At 32.7% G+C, this 14679-nt stretch overlaps 2 protein-coding genes across 2 annotated transcripts; one reads left to right on the top strand and one right to left on the bottom strand.

The window, feature by feature from the left end:
* Positions 1-671: 671 nt before the first annotated feature.
* Positions 672-3871, bottom strand: LOC11421033 (cation/H(+) antiporter 15). The gene is made up of 3 exons (XM_024778945.1): positions 3629-3871; positions 2232-3269; positions 672-1910 (listed from the first exon to the last, which is right to left on the bottom strand). Exons 1-3 carry the CDS (start codon positions 3869-3871, stop codon positions 672-674), a joined length of 2520 nt encoding a protein of 839 aa, XP_024634713.1.
* A 4845-nt stretch (positions 3872-8716) lies between these two features.
* On the top strand, positions 8717-14251 carry LOC11408204 (SNF2 domain-containing protein CLASSY 1). Its single transcript, XM_003600943.1, has 5 exons — positions 8717-8774; positions 9619-9863; positions 10189-11589; positions 11808-11954; positions 12299-14251. Exons 1-5 carry the CDS (start codon positions 8717-8719, stop codon positions 14249-14251), a joined length of 3804 nt encoding a protein of 1267 aa, XP_003600991.1.
* Positions 14252-14679: the final 428 nt, after the last annotated feature.

Below are 14679 nucleotides of genomic sequence, written 5' to 3'. Positions count from 1 at the left end.
AAGTGAGATGACATATATACATAATGTCTTAAGATTTTAGATGAATATATATATAGTTGGTATCAATCTCATTTTTCTGGTTTCTCTTAATCAAATATGGAGATCAAACTTAATGTAGGATCCCCTTGGAATTCTCAAAATTATGAACCATTTGTTAGTTTTTGCATATTTCCCCTTATCATTTATCTCATGTACAAATTCCTTTTTCGTGTTTTTTTTTTTCCTTTCTAATATCTTTCATATGTTCTCATGAAACAAAGGAACATAAACCTCACTCCATGAGACCACTGTCAATCCACCTTTTTACACAAACTCTCATGAAAGTTCCAACATTATGATAAATTGATTTAGAAAGCATAAAAGAATGAGTTCTATTATGTCAAAAGTGAATGTTTTTTTCCTCATGCCATTTGGGCTTGCATTTCCCTCCAATACTTCTTGCAGCAATGTTTTTTTTTTCTTCTTTTCATTCAAATCTTACAGTGTTGTTACTTGTTTATTTGAATTTAAAACCTATTTATTATAGTAAAAAATTGGTTTTTAGTGAAACAATGATTCATTTGTGACTTGTTAAAATCTTGACACTTGTAATTTTATACCTAAAGGTGCTTGTAATTCAAAGATTAAAGATGCAGAAATCAAAAGGAGGAGCAAAAAAAACATTTTATTTGTCAACCTTTTAAACTCATCTGAGAAACGGTAACTGAACCTGAACCTACTCTATCAAGCTTGTTAATAACCCTTTTATCCCGACCACATTGTGTCACCAAAACAGGAACCATTCCAATACAGAATTCCGTTGACGACAACATATCTCCAAATAGTCCTAAAATTTGGACATTCTCTATGAAATTTCCCATTTCTTCATCTTTCAAATTTCCAACATTATGCCTCTTCCCTACCATCACAAGGTCATAGTCTGCTTCCAAACCACGAATTGCTTCCATTATCTCAACTGCATCGTCCACCACAATTTCATACCAAAAAATGTTCCCAATCCCAAATTTCATACTCTTAAACTCATCAATCAGACCTTCATCCAACATTTCCTCTTGTTCTTCATCTAGTGGATCTGTTCGACTTGAATCAATTCTAGTCACATATTTTCTGTTTGTCACAATGAACCTAAACAAAGATACCTTCATATTCAGTCTCTCCGACATTCGAATCCCCAATGCCAATGCTTCTCTATCATCAGGCCCACCAATAAATAATATCCCAACATGAAAATAAGGTTTTGTTTGATCATTCACACCAAGTCTTGAGTATCTATCCACTAATATCCCCAACGTGCATGGAACACGTGCTTGAAACCTACTATTCAACTTTCGAATAGATGTCGACACGTGCCCGTGAAGGTCAATATGGTCATTTTCATGAAAAGGAATCACAATAAAAGGAACCATATTGTCTTGTGCTAGGTTACAAACAGCATCAAGCATGCTCATATAAGGTGCTACATTGATGTACGGAACAACAGTTACAGGACCACATGAGTTTTTAGCGTAATTCTCAAATGCTCGCATGATGTGGTTTGTGTTGGGGTAATTAACAGACAAAAATTTTCTGTTTTGCTTGTAATTTATAGGAAGTAAAATTGATGCACTTTTTCCTAAGAGCTCGATGAGATGAATCACAAAGACACATAAGGGACTTTCTTGAATTGGGTTGCAAATTTCCACTAGGGCAGTCATGCCACGAACGTTTCCTTCACTATGTAAACAAGTAACAATGCGAAACTCTGAATTTCTTGGAGTGTTTTGGATTGTTCTCATTTCTTCATCAAATATGCTTGATGAACTTAATACTCGAGGACGATGCTTGTATAACAATTTAATGAGGGGTGTGATGATTGCAGTTGTAACCACCACACCTATCATCAAGTGACTCAATGTTTCATCATCCATTAGCTACAAACATAAAGTTAATTTGTTAGTTTGTTGTGTAAAACTATAAAATACAAATAGGATCAAAGGTAAAATTAAAGACAACATATACATAGTTTGGGGTTGGATAACTCAATTGATAGCTAAAGGATTAAAAAGAGTTTAAGAGTTAAAGGTTCAGGGTTCAAGTCTTGCAAAAAAAGAATACTAATATACAAACAATTAACATACTAACATTTATTCCTATAAGTTTTCATTTTTTTTGAATAATTCTAAAAAAAAATTACTACGATGGATTCAATATGTGATATATAAGATTAATTAAGTATTTAAACTATTGCGTACCTTGATTTGGTGCAATTTAATAAAGGTTATAAGGTGAGGTATGCCCTTGATGTTCAACATGAGGCCAAGCACTGTGCCATGTTTGGGCTTGATGTTATATATCATAGAAACCAACACACAAGCAACCACCTTTGCTATGTCTCCGGCAAAGAAGATAAGTTGCATAGTTATACATTCTCGCCAATCCTCAAGTGCAGCCAAATTTGTGGTCATGCCAACATAAACAAAGAAGAAAGGTAACAAAAATTCTGAGATGATAAGTTCACACTTTTCAACCAATGTTGTCCCTAAAGGGGGTCCACTCGGAATAATCAAACCCCAAATCAATGGTCCAATAAGAAATGTTAGCCCAATCATGTCAGTAATAGCAGCCATAACTAAAGCACCAAGAAGAATAAACACAACATACATTTGTTTTACTGGTTTCCCAACTGGTGTGCTGCGTGCAATCAAGTTCATCATTGGCTGTAAAATATAGAAACTGCAAAACATGAACAATATCCAAGAACTAAATCCCATGATTGAGAGTTTTAATTCAGGAGTGTGTTCCCCCACTATACGGTGTGATACTATGAAGAAAAATTGTATACAGTCATTGAGTGTGGCTGCAGACAGTGCAATCTGTCCTAATTCAGTTGCTATGAGGTTAAGTTCTATCAAAGCATCGGACACTGCAGGGAAATTACTGAATGCTATCGTAGCACTTAATGCTGTACGCGAAGCTTCTATTTTGATATGAGGGTTGTGTGGTACATAAAAAACTTTCAGGAGTAATGATAAAACCGAAAAAGAAGCCATGAGGGGTAATATTCCAAGTAGGCTAGTACTTTTTGCTGCTCTTATAGTCATTAGTAGATCCATTTTCAGTGCAATCAAGAACAAAAAGTATATAGCTCCGAGTAATGACAACACTGATAAAACATCAGATTGTCTTGGGGGAAACAAGGCCTTCCAATAAATCTCGTTCCTCCCTAGAAGTGATGGCCCCAAAATAATTCCACCCTGCACACATTTTTCACTTAAATATAAATTTAAAGACTATTATCAGATATAAAAGTTAGTTATACCAGTTTAGTTTGTCACAGTAGTAAGTTGTTCTTCTTATTAGCTATATAAATCCAATTATCAATAGTATAAGTTTTCCGAGGTATTATTGATTTTCTCATAATTCAATATAATCCTATTTTAATTTTCTTTTGTCAATAGCTTCTATCAAATAATAGTAATAACTATCTATAAGTTAACACATGCTTAATTAGGCTATAAATATAATTAGTCTAAAATTAGAATAGGTACAAAAAAATAGAAAGCATATAATGGAAAAGAAAAAAGAAAAATGTAGTGATTGTGTTCCATTAATGAAATGAATGGAGGAGAGTTAATTTGTTGGAACTTACGATGAGGTTGCAGATGAATTTTGGTGTTCGTAATGGCCTGAGAAGAAAGTAAAGAGTTTGAGAGAGGACGACAATAATGATGATTTGGAACAATGTTGCCGGAAGAGTGAAATCGAATGGATTATCTCCAGAAAAAATGCCATAAGAGCCAACATTTCTATCATTTTTTACACAAATTTTCAACACCCCCTGGGAATTAAATGAAAGTGAGACATTTCCGTTGCCTCGTAAGGTCTCCTCCATTGATAGATCAATATCAAACCAATTAATTAAATGTGTGCTTGGATTTGTGATGCGACCATATGAATAACATAGTTAATTTACCATCGTGTTTCCAAACACATTAAATGACGATTGTGAATAACTAATGTGGTTCACTCCTGTGTTTGTGTTGCTGCGTTTGTGTTGCAGCAAACACAAACATAGGGGAACAAAAAATTAAGCCCTAGCAGAAAGGAAAAAAAATGGAGGAGACAGGGATGAAAGGGTTTTATATATATACAAGAAAAATAGAAAGGTGGAGGTTAAGAATCAATAATACTAAGCTATGATATAGACACGCGTTTGGTATTTTTGTCAAAAAGATTTAAATTACAACGGGGACACTAAAGTATTAGCCACTCATACAATAGTAGGAAATAGATATATGATCAAAGGTACGAATAATAGGAAGCTAGAAGATATACTTGTCCAAATTATTCTTTTTTCTCAAAATTATTTTAAAGAAGAAAAAATAGTTAGCTTGTGTTTGCTCTTTTTTCTGATTATCTTTATTAACCTAAAGTTAGAACATTGCTATTTTAGTAAAATGTATAACGCCTTTGTTCTATATGGATAGAATATTGAGAAATCCTACTTAAAAGTAGCATACACTAATATTAACTAATTAAAGATTTTTTTTTTTTGTTAAGGGAATTAACTAATTAAAGATGTCTATAAGGTACTGAATTCGACACGCTATACCTTTTATTGTTGTTCACATATTATTTCTTCCTCAGTATCTTTTTTCTGACGTTTCCTTAGTATCTTATTACAACATATTTATAGAGATATAACTCATATTTAGCTCTGATAGGGGAGCTTTTAAAAGGCAATGCTGGTTCTGCAGGAGCTCTATATTGAGGAGATTTTTGCAGCTAGGTATATTACCTTGGGACAGAGATGAAGCACAGGGAGGCTGTATGGGGTAAACTAGTTAAATTGTTTCAGCTTGCAGATATTCTGATATGAATATGAAACTCTCTCTGAATTATAAGTTCAGAGCAAAACATAAAGTACAATGCTTTATAGAAGCAATGGATAATTCTATACTGCTTGCTTAATAATCTTTGCTATATTCTACCTAGCGGATTCAGTATGTATGTTTAATCTATTTTACTCGTTAGAGATTTTATAATCTGAAATGTATTTAACGGTTTTTGTATTATAAAATTGGAAATATATATTTTTCCTTTTTGCTAGTGTCTAGCAATTCACCTTTTTTTTTTTTCTTAAAAAAAAAAAAACCTAAATCGGATTATATAATTTGGAGTGTGGTTTCCCGTTTCGGATTATATATAATCCGAAATACTCATATATATACATGGACGGATGCATGTAGGAGGGTTTCTGGGCACATGCCCCGCACATAAATTTTTAGAAATTTTGTTGACTAGGTATAATATAATATAAGTTGACATTTTGACCACTTGACCCACACACATCATACAACCTTCCTCATTAGGCCCACACCACACCCACACTTGCCACAACAAACCCTTACTTCTCAACATAAAAAGATTTTTCACATCAAATAAAGTAAAAAACAACAATCAAGAGAGACCGCATACGTGAGAAATGAGAACACATGTAACCCCTGAGAAATAAATGATTGGTTAGTTCTTCTGGAGAGGAAATGGTTGCTTAGTTATTAATATACACTGATATTTTTACTGATATTAAAAATGAGAAAATCATTCAATATTTTTAAAAATGAAATGTAACATATAATTCATGCTAAGTTTATATATATGGTGTCCCCACTATTCGAACTTTTTGGATCCATCAATGTTTGTGTGTGTGTATAATATGGACACGCACGATCAGGTTTCCCATAATCAGACATTATCTCACCACCTTTCTCACATTCTACTCCATACTCCTAATAAAAAAAACCTCATTTCTTGAAAACTTGATTTCTTAGCACATTCCAAACATCAATGGACTTTATATATACTATTTTCCGAATGTAAAAGTAATGTGACTACAAAACCTTCCTAATTCGATTTCCATGCATTTTCACTTAAATCATGATGTAATCTTAGCAATTGTACTAAAAACTGTCAAAGTAATAAATATAATTCGTATCCATAGGGACTGTTTTGTTTTCAACTTAGCAATGACATTATCAGATCATATGTATAAAATAGGGAGGTTGAACATGGAAATTGATTTGGCTCAAAAACATTCAATTAAATGTAAAATGCAAATAAAATGGTTTATAATTACAAGATAAAAGGTGTCCAGGTCTTTCGAATCCTATATTGCTCATTATTTGGTAAATTGTAGATATCTTCTACAATTATTCTATTAGTTTCACGATACATCAACAAAATATTTTTGATCAATCTCTTGATTTAAAACTCTATTCTAAAGTTACAACCCCCTAATCTCTTATGTAAGCCCGTAAACGTTGAAGGTTTTAATGAAACATTAATTTCTCAATCATAACTTAATAATCTTCTATCTCTAAAGTTACCTATTAGGTTAAAAATAATCATCAAATTCAATAACTAGGGATAGTAGTCAATTGATATTTAGACTCATTTCATATGTGATCGATATATAAATATCATTAAACACAAATAATTGTGAATAGAACTGGGATAGTAATATCCCCGTGAGCTTAGCTCAGTTGGTAGGGATATTGCATGTTATATGCAGGGGCCGGGGTTCGAACCCCGGACACCCCACTTCTCCACAATTAAATTGTGTGAGCTCTAGCCACTAAACTACTTGAAGAAGAAAAAAAGAACTGGGATAGTAATTACATTTAACAAAGTTAATACAATCACATGGTTCAAACAACTTACAATATATTTATCTAAGACCCAATCGGAGGTAAATTAGCTACTCATGACTATAATAGCCTAAAGATTTGGAGACATTGCATAAATCAGAACACACTATGAGTAGGTTGATGATCCACTTTAAGTTCTCTGATCTTCAAAGCTCCCAAATTGAACTCCTGCTTAAAAAAAGAAGTTTGTCTTATGGTTCTCTAACTGAAAAATTAAGCCATATTCTGAGAAATCATGCCACAATTACTCATTAATCTTACGTGTCTGGCATTTTAACAGTACAATTGTGGCACGTTGCTGAAATTCCTAACACAATTTTCTTGCATTTTCAAATTAATCTTTTGGTTCTTCTCTAATCGTGCCACATCTTTTCCAAAATTAAAATCATCAATTTATCTCCAAGATCGACCGTGTCGCGATATCTTTAAATCATGACACAATTTCTAAACTTCAAATCTTAGCTTCTTTTACTATTCCAATCTCCAAACAGTCTAAAACTCTACGAAAAAACATCAAAATGACTGAAATAATATCATATGAGGGAGTTTCATCAAATCATGTCCCCCAGTCTCTACCGGTACCATTCGGATTATTTAATTCAAAAGTTTGAAAAACACAGTTCATATTATATAATAAAAGTAAATTACACTTCCCTCCCCTCAAAGATGCTTGAATTACACTTCCCTCTCCTCTTATGTTAAAATATATACTTCCCTCCACTCTTATTCAAAACATATTATAAAATATTTCACTCACCTCTTTTGAGAGAAGCTTGAATTACATTCCTCACCCCACTTATGTTAAAATCTACGCTTTACTCCCTCAATATATTATTTTTTATTTCTAATAATCAAGCAAAAAAAAAAAAAAAAAAAGTCCAACACACTTTGAAGAAAAATAGTATTACAGGTTCATTTTAATATATCAAAATTTGATATTTTTCTCTATTTTTTATTCACAATTTCATTAACATGTAGTTTTAAACCCTATTATAAAATATGAAACAACCCAAAATAAAATTAAAATATGTGAAAAATAATTAAAGTCAATTAAGTAATGCTTATTTAAATGTGAATTTTATACTCTAAATTATAAAATTAACAACAAAATATTTATATTTAATTATAATTGACATTTAAATTATAAAAAAACGAATTGATGTTTTTTAAATCGTGATTCAAAATTAGTATATATTATAAAAATATTTATTTTTGTTAAAATAGATTAAAGTGCAGTGTATATTTAATTATTAAGGGAGCGGGTTGAAATTCAAGCATCTCACAAGGGAGGGGACTCTCAACTTTACTTTTCAAGGGAGGGTAGTGTATATTTTAATATAAGAAGGGAGGGAAGTGTAATTGAAGCATCTTTGAGGGGAGAGGAGTGTAATTTACTCTATAGAATAAGAACCATGTATTTATGGAAACAACCCCGAATACTATAGTTAAGAAAACCAATATAAAAATATTTGACGTAGCTTTTTTTAATTACGCTCACATAAAAAAAAAAAAAAAAAAAAATCATAGGTAGCGAGGTTTGTATTTTTTGACGTTGTCTATATTTTTACATTTTTTGGTTTGGAATAAATGAGGTTGTAAATTTGATTGTATGATGTATCCGATCCTGCAATATTTTTGCAATTTAATTAGCGAAAAATGCTCAACGTCCATAATCAACGGAGTTTAAGCCTTCTTTTTTGGAACCTCTCTCACAAACTCCATAGTCAACTAGGTTACTTACCACCATTCTTTGTTTTCTACTGTCTTTCTTTCTCTTTCATTTTGTTGCACCATCACGTGTTTATGATGCTAATCTCTATTTGATGTTTCAGTTCATGTTTAAAATGTTATGTTCATCATGTCTCGGGATTGACCCACCTCCGTTATCTTTGGTTTTTTATGACATTTTTTCGGTGCAATTGAAAGATATTTACAATTTGAGTTTATATTTTTTGCAGACTAATCAGCTACGGAAGACTCACGCATTGCATGTTCCGCTGCTCAATTAGCTGTTAAATATTTTGAATTAAATGGCGCCCATAAAAAGGCATTTACATCAATGGAAGCATCCATTCGATTCTAATTATCGTAAGTTTTTTTTTATTTTTTATTACTATACATGCATGAGAAAGAAATCAAAAGAATTGCAAAATATGAAAAATTATCAATGGATTACAACATTGATTTTGTGATATTCATTACCATGATCAATGCAACGAATGATATAGAGACTTGAATCCTCTGCAATCGGCTATAGATTGTTAGATAGATTAAGAGAGATGCAGCTGGCTGCTTATAAAGTTAGCTGCAAAGGATTCACTTTGTATTTGTACACTTGATAAATTTGTTGGTTTTGTACATTATTAACAAAATTGTGAATTAACAAAGCTCTTCGAATCGTTAATAGGTTACTAAATCTTGATTATTAACATTTAAAATCATAGTCAATACAGTTGATTACATGATTAATGAATTATTCAATCTTGATTTAATTAAACGTTTGTTGGTTTCCGTTCTAGGTTTGGTTTATGTCTCCCACATTTTTGTTATTTTTTCTTTTAGTTGGATATGATTTTTGTTTTGCACTCATAATCGAGATGTCAGTAATTCATAATTATATATCTTTGCAACTCCAATTGTTGCTTAAAAAAACTATCCCATCTTTATATCTATTGTTTTCATTAACAAAACTCAACTAATAAGAGACATTAACCATGATTTTGAATGTGGCATGCATGTACTTTCAGTTCTGATCAATGTAATTGAAAATTAATACATTTTAATTACAGGACAACCTAGAACTACTATTTATTTTCTGCTGTAGCCTTGTAGAAACTAGTTAGAGCAAATTTCCATAACTTCATGTTCTCATTCATTAATATCCTTAGATTTTTTACTATAGTTGCTTCCTCTAATTCTTGTTTCAAAACAGCATTTGAAGCAGTATTTAATGGATCATGGCAACCTGTGGAACTCTTAAAAATAGAGTCAGGAAAAACAACCTTACGTTTCATTGATACTGAACAAATTCAAAGCACTTTGTCATCCGATATTCGGATAAGATCAAGGAAAGCTACTTCATCTGATTGCTCCAGCTTTTTACGACCTGGAATTGATATATCTATGCTATTAGGCTATCGATACAATGATAATTCAGATCAATTTAGGTCTATTCCAGTAAGTTCAAACTTTCTATCAAACTGCATTTCTTAGTAAACTGGTGTTTATATGCATTTATTTGTTGATCTTTGCTTTCTTGATATATTTTTATCTGAACCCTCCGATTTGTAAGGAACTGGCCCCGGTAATCCAGAGTTCACCCAGTAGCGAAGTAAAGTCTAGTCAATGATTGTTCTAGCCATAATTTGAACTTGGATTATCCTGAATGATTTGTCCTTAACTGAATTAACCACTTAAAATAAATCACATATGATACATGTTTAATTTCTTGATGTTGACTTACCAAACACTTGGTTTGATATTTATCTTTTGTAAATTGTAGATGTGGATTGATGCAAGAATAAATTCTATACATAGACAACCTCACAAATCCGATCAATGTTCATGTCAATTTTATGTAAACTTTTATGACGATCAAGGTTCACTTGGTACAGAGGTAAAAACTCTTAATAAAGAGGTTAATGCAATTGGAATGGATCAAATTTTCATCCTCCAAAGGCTTCAACATAATACTTGTGAAGGCTTGTTAAAAGAAAATGATACCTCTGAAATTAAGCCTTATAGGTGGGATTCATCAGAAGATTGCTCTTCATTATCACAATCTAGATTACTTGTTGGGAAATTTTCATCTGATCTTTCGTGGTTTGTAATTACATCTTTTTTAAAGAAGGTTTCATTCCATATAAGATCTGTGCAAAACAAGATTGTGTATCAAGTTATGGGAAATGATACTGATATTATTAGTCCTTGGCTTATAAATGTTGTGAACTTCAGCTTAAAAAAGGAATCACTAGTACCTATTGTTTCTCAATTTGATGTATTTTATGATTATGATGGAGAAGAAGATGAAGCGCCACCAAATCCATCAAATGAAGTTGAAGGCTTGCGACGTTCGAAACGTAGGAATGTACAGCCTGAGCGTTACGTAGGTTGTGTTGTTGAGAAGTTGGAAGTGGGTAATTTTCGAACGTGTCCCTACAAGAGAACAACTTATATGATAGAAGATGAAAACTCTTCTTCAGATTCAGAAGAGGATGGTGGTAAGAGTGATCAAAAGGTTAATAAGGTGAATCATTGCAAAGCTATTAATGTGAACACAAGGAACAAAAATGATGATGGTGATGGCAAGTTTAAGGTACATAAAACTGATGACATTTCTTCCAAATATCATTATTTGACTAATTATATTTCTAGTGCAAAGAAGAATGGTGCTGATGTGTTGAATTTGGAGTACGGAAATGAGCCTACAACAATATCAAGTGATGAAGAAGTTGATGGTAATGTTACTTTGAGAGATTATAATAGTTTCTTCAAGGAGAAGATTAAGAGGAAGAGACTTCATGTTGTGGATGATATGGATTTTGAAACCAAATGGGAAGGGATACATTTCAAAAAGGGAGCTCCAACAGAAAATTTTCATTCGAGTTATTTGTCTAACAGAAGTCATGTTCATGAAGAACAAGATCATAAAGGCGGTAGAACATTCAATGCTGATGCCCGCAAGGAAATAATAGATAGTTACATGAAGAATTTCGATAGTCTACCAACTGAAGAAGAGCCTACTGTAAATGAGAACCGGAAGGAAACAAGCATGTTGGAGAAAAAGGAAGAAGAAAAAGTATCGAAAAGCGATGATGAGGAAGAAAATGCTGATGATTTGGATGCCTTGTGGGAAGAAATGAATACAGCTTTGACATCAAGTTATCTTCTTGATGGAACTGCGGTGTGTGACAATTTTTAGCGTTTATTTTAAATATATTTTTTGAGTTTATTTTTGTTACTTTGTTAGTATTGAAGCCAAACATTTTTAATTATGTGAAAATTATGATTGGTTGACAGTGTACAAAGTCTCTACGCTGATGATGTATATGAATTAATTTCTGTTTTTTGGTTTTATCTTCTTTTATAAGGCTAAAGTCTGATTCAGTTCAAATATAGCAGGGTTCAAGTTCTGAAGTTGTAGCTGATACCAAGAAAGAATTCAATGAAAGTTGTGAACATGATTATAGATTGGATGAAGAAATTGGAATATACTGTCTTCGATGTGGATTTGTGAAAACTGCAATACGGGACATTTCTGAGCCATTTGTAAGTCAAGTAAAAAAGCATAATAGAAGTCTACATGTAATTTTAGTCCCTCATTTTGTTGGATATGTTGTCTACTGCAATGTTTAAATATCAGAAATAGCGTACTGAAATTTGAACACATCGCTATTGTTATGCAATAAGCTATTTAGTACAAAATGCTGTGAAATAGTGGCGCTGTATGTTGCATAGCACAATTTGAACAAACTTCCTATTTTTCGTGATTCACGATTGACAACACTGTTCTGCTGATGTTAACTGTATTCTCCTTATTTGGTTGGATATTTTGTATATTGCTTTGCTCTGGTATGAATCTACCTGATAACTTAATTTATATATAATGATAGGTGGAATGCCCAAAGAGGTACAAAGAGGAGAAACAGTGCAGTGAAGAAAATAAGGAACATAAATCAGAGCCAAAAGTTGATGAAGATTATAATAATGATATGTTCTCGACTCATGTTACTGATCCTGATGAACCATTGACTAATGAAATCGACAATGTTTGGGAATTGATTCCTGAACTTGAAGAAAAGATGCATGAACACCAGAAAAAAGCTTTTGAATTTCTTTGGCAAAACATTGCTGGCTCTATGGAACCATCACTCATGGAAGAAAAATCCAACTCAAGTGGTGGCTGTGTTATATCACATGCTCCTGGAGCAGGAAAAACCTTTCTCATCATTTCTTTTCTTGTAAGTTACTTGAAGTTATTTCCAGGGAAACGACCTCTAGTCCTAGCTCCAAAAACCACACTCTACACGTGGCGAAAAGAGTTCAAAAAATGGAAGATTTCTGTGCCGGTTTATCTTATCCATGGCCGTCGAACCTCTCCAGGTTCAAGTTCGACGACACCAAAATCAATGATTCTTCCTGGATTTCCAAGACCTTCTAGTGATGTCAAACATGTTTTGGATTGTCTCAGCAAGATACAAAAGTGGCACTCACACCCTAGTGTTCTTGTCATGGGCTATACTTCATTTTTACAATTAATGAGATCAAAAGATACAAAATTCGAACACAGAAAATACATGGCTAAAGCATTGAGAGAAAGCCCTGGAATCTTGATACTTGATGAAGGACACAATCCTAGAAGCACTAAATCAAGGCTGAGGAAATGTTTAATGAAACTTCCAACAGAATTGAGAATATTGCTCTCTGGCACATTGTTTCAGAACAATTTCTGTGAATATTTCAACACACTTTGTTTAGCTAGACCGAAATTTGTTCATGAAGTTCTACAAGAGTTAGATTCTAAATACCGAAGGAAAGGTGGAAAAATAGCGAAGAAAGAACGTCATTTGCTTGAGGCGCGCGCGAGAAAATTCTTTTTGAACAACATTGAAAAGAAAATTAACTCGGATATTGATGAGGAGAAGATGCAGGGTCTATATGTGCTGCGAAAAATCACTTCCAGTTTTATTGATGTGTACGACAGTGGAAATTCTTCTGAGACTCTTCCTGGTTTACAAATATATACATTGCTCATGAATACGTCCGACGAACAGCATGAGATTGTACAGAAACTTCAGAAGAAAATGGCCGAGAGTACCAGTTACCCTCTTGAGGTTGAGCTTTTGATAACACTCGGATCAATACATCCATGGTTGATCAAAACAGCTGCATCATGTGCAACTAAGTTTTTTGCGGAGGAAGAATTGAAGAAACTAGAAATAAGCAAATTTGATTTGAGAAAAAGTTCCAAAGTAAGATTTGTTTTGAGCCTAATCTCACGAGTAGTGAAAAATGAAAAGGTTCTTATCTTTTGTCACAACCTTGCACCTGTGAGATTCTTAATAGAGTTATTTGAGAAATATTTTCAGTGGCAAAATGGTAAAGAGATTATGGTACTAACCGGTGAGCTAGACTTGTTTGAAAGAGGGAAAGTGATAGATAAATTTGAAGATCAAAGCAGCGGTTCAAAGATACTTCTTGCTTCAATCAATGCTTGTGCTGAAGGTATAAGTTTAACAGCAGCTTCTAGAGTGATTTTTCTGGACTCTGAATGGAATCCTTCAAAAACAAAGCAAGCTATTGCACGCGCTTTTCGACCGGGGCAGCAGAAAATGGTTTATGTGTATCAGTTATTGACGACCGGGTCGATGGAAGAAGATAAGTATAGAAGAACTACTTGGAAAGAGTGGGTTTCTTGCATGATTTTTAGTGAGGAGTTTGTGGAAGATCCTTCTAAATGGCAAGCAGAGAAGATTGAAGATGATATACTTAGGGAGATGGTTGAAGAGGATAAGTCTAAAGCTATTCACATGATTATGAAGAATGAAAAGGCTTCAACAATCTAATCAAAAGTAAGGGAAAATAAAATTGTTATGCATCATTATTTTATTTTTTTTGGGCTGAAAATGAGCTTGATACTATAATCTATCATATTTCTACCCTGCAGGACCATTCACAAAGGCTGTAGTAGCAGCAGGAACTGCAGAAAAGGAGCAATTGTATAAGAGAAATTAATTTTCATTGCAGATTGATAATTTGTTTTTAATTATTAACTTGGGATGCTCTTGTTATAAATTATTGTAATTCTGTTTTGGTGGTATGAACAGATATTTTCCAACATGTAACATTTGTTTTAAAAAAAAGGTCCAACATTTGAAGAATGATTTAACATAATAATACAGGAAAATATAATGTTATAATAATATGTTTGCAGCGAGAAATTACAGTTACATAAATGCTTCAAAAACTACATTGGTATTTTCGAATACACAAT

This window comes from Medicago truncatula, chromosome 3, assembly GCF_003473485.1.
Source record: "Medicago truncatula cultivar Jemalong A17 chromosome 3, MtrunA17r5.0-ANR, whole genome shotgun sequence".
In the NCBI taxonomy this organism is placed as follows: Eukaryota; Viridiplantae; Streptophyta; class Magnoliopsida; order Fabales; family Fabaceae; genus Medicago; species Medicago truncatula.
This window is presented reverse-complemented; position numbering and strand designations above follow the sequence as displayed.

Bases quoted from the DNA above. Each gene is read 5' to 3' on its own strand.
- LOC11408204 (XM_003600943.1), top strand. From the start codon at position 8,717: ATGGCGCCCATAAAAAGGCATTTACATCAATGGAAGCATCCATTCGAT. The intron at 11,590-11,807 runs GTGTGTGACAAT...CAAATATAGCAG, and splicing joins ATCTTCTTGATGGAACTGCG to GGTTCAAGTTCTGAAGTTGT. The intron at 11,955-12,298 runs GTAAGTCAAGTA...ATATAATGATAG, and splicing joins GGGACATTTCTGAGCCATTT to GTGGAATGCCCAAAGAGGTA.
- LOC11421033 (XM_024778945.1), bottom strand. From the start codon at position 3,871: ATGGAGGAGACCTTACGAGGCAACGGAAATGTCTCACTTTCATTTAAT. The intron at 3,270-3,628 runs GTAAGTTCCAAC...ATCTGATAATAG, and splicing joins AATTCATCTGCAACCTCATC to TCTTTAAATTTATATTTAAG. The intron at 1,911-2,231 runs GTACGCAATAGT...TTATGTTTGTAG, and splicing joins TTAAATTGCACCAAATCAAG to CTAATGGATGATGAAACATT.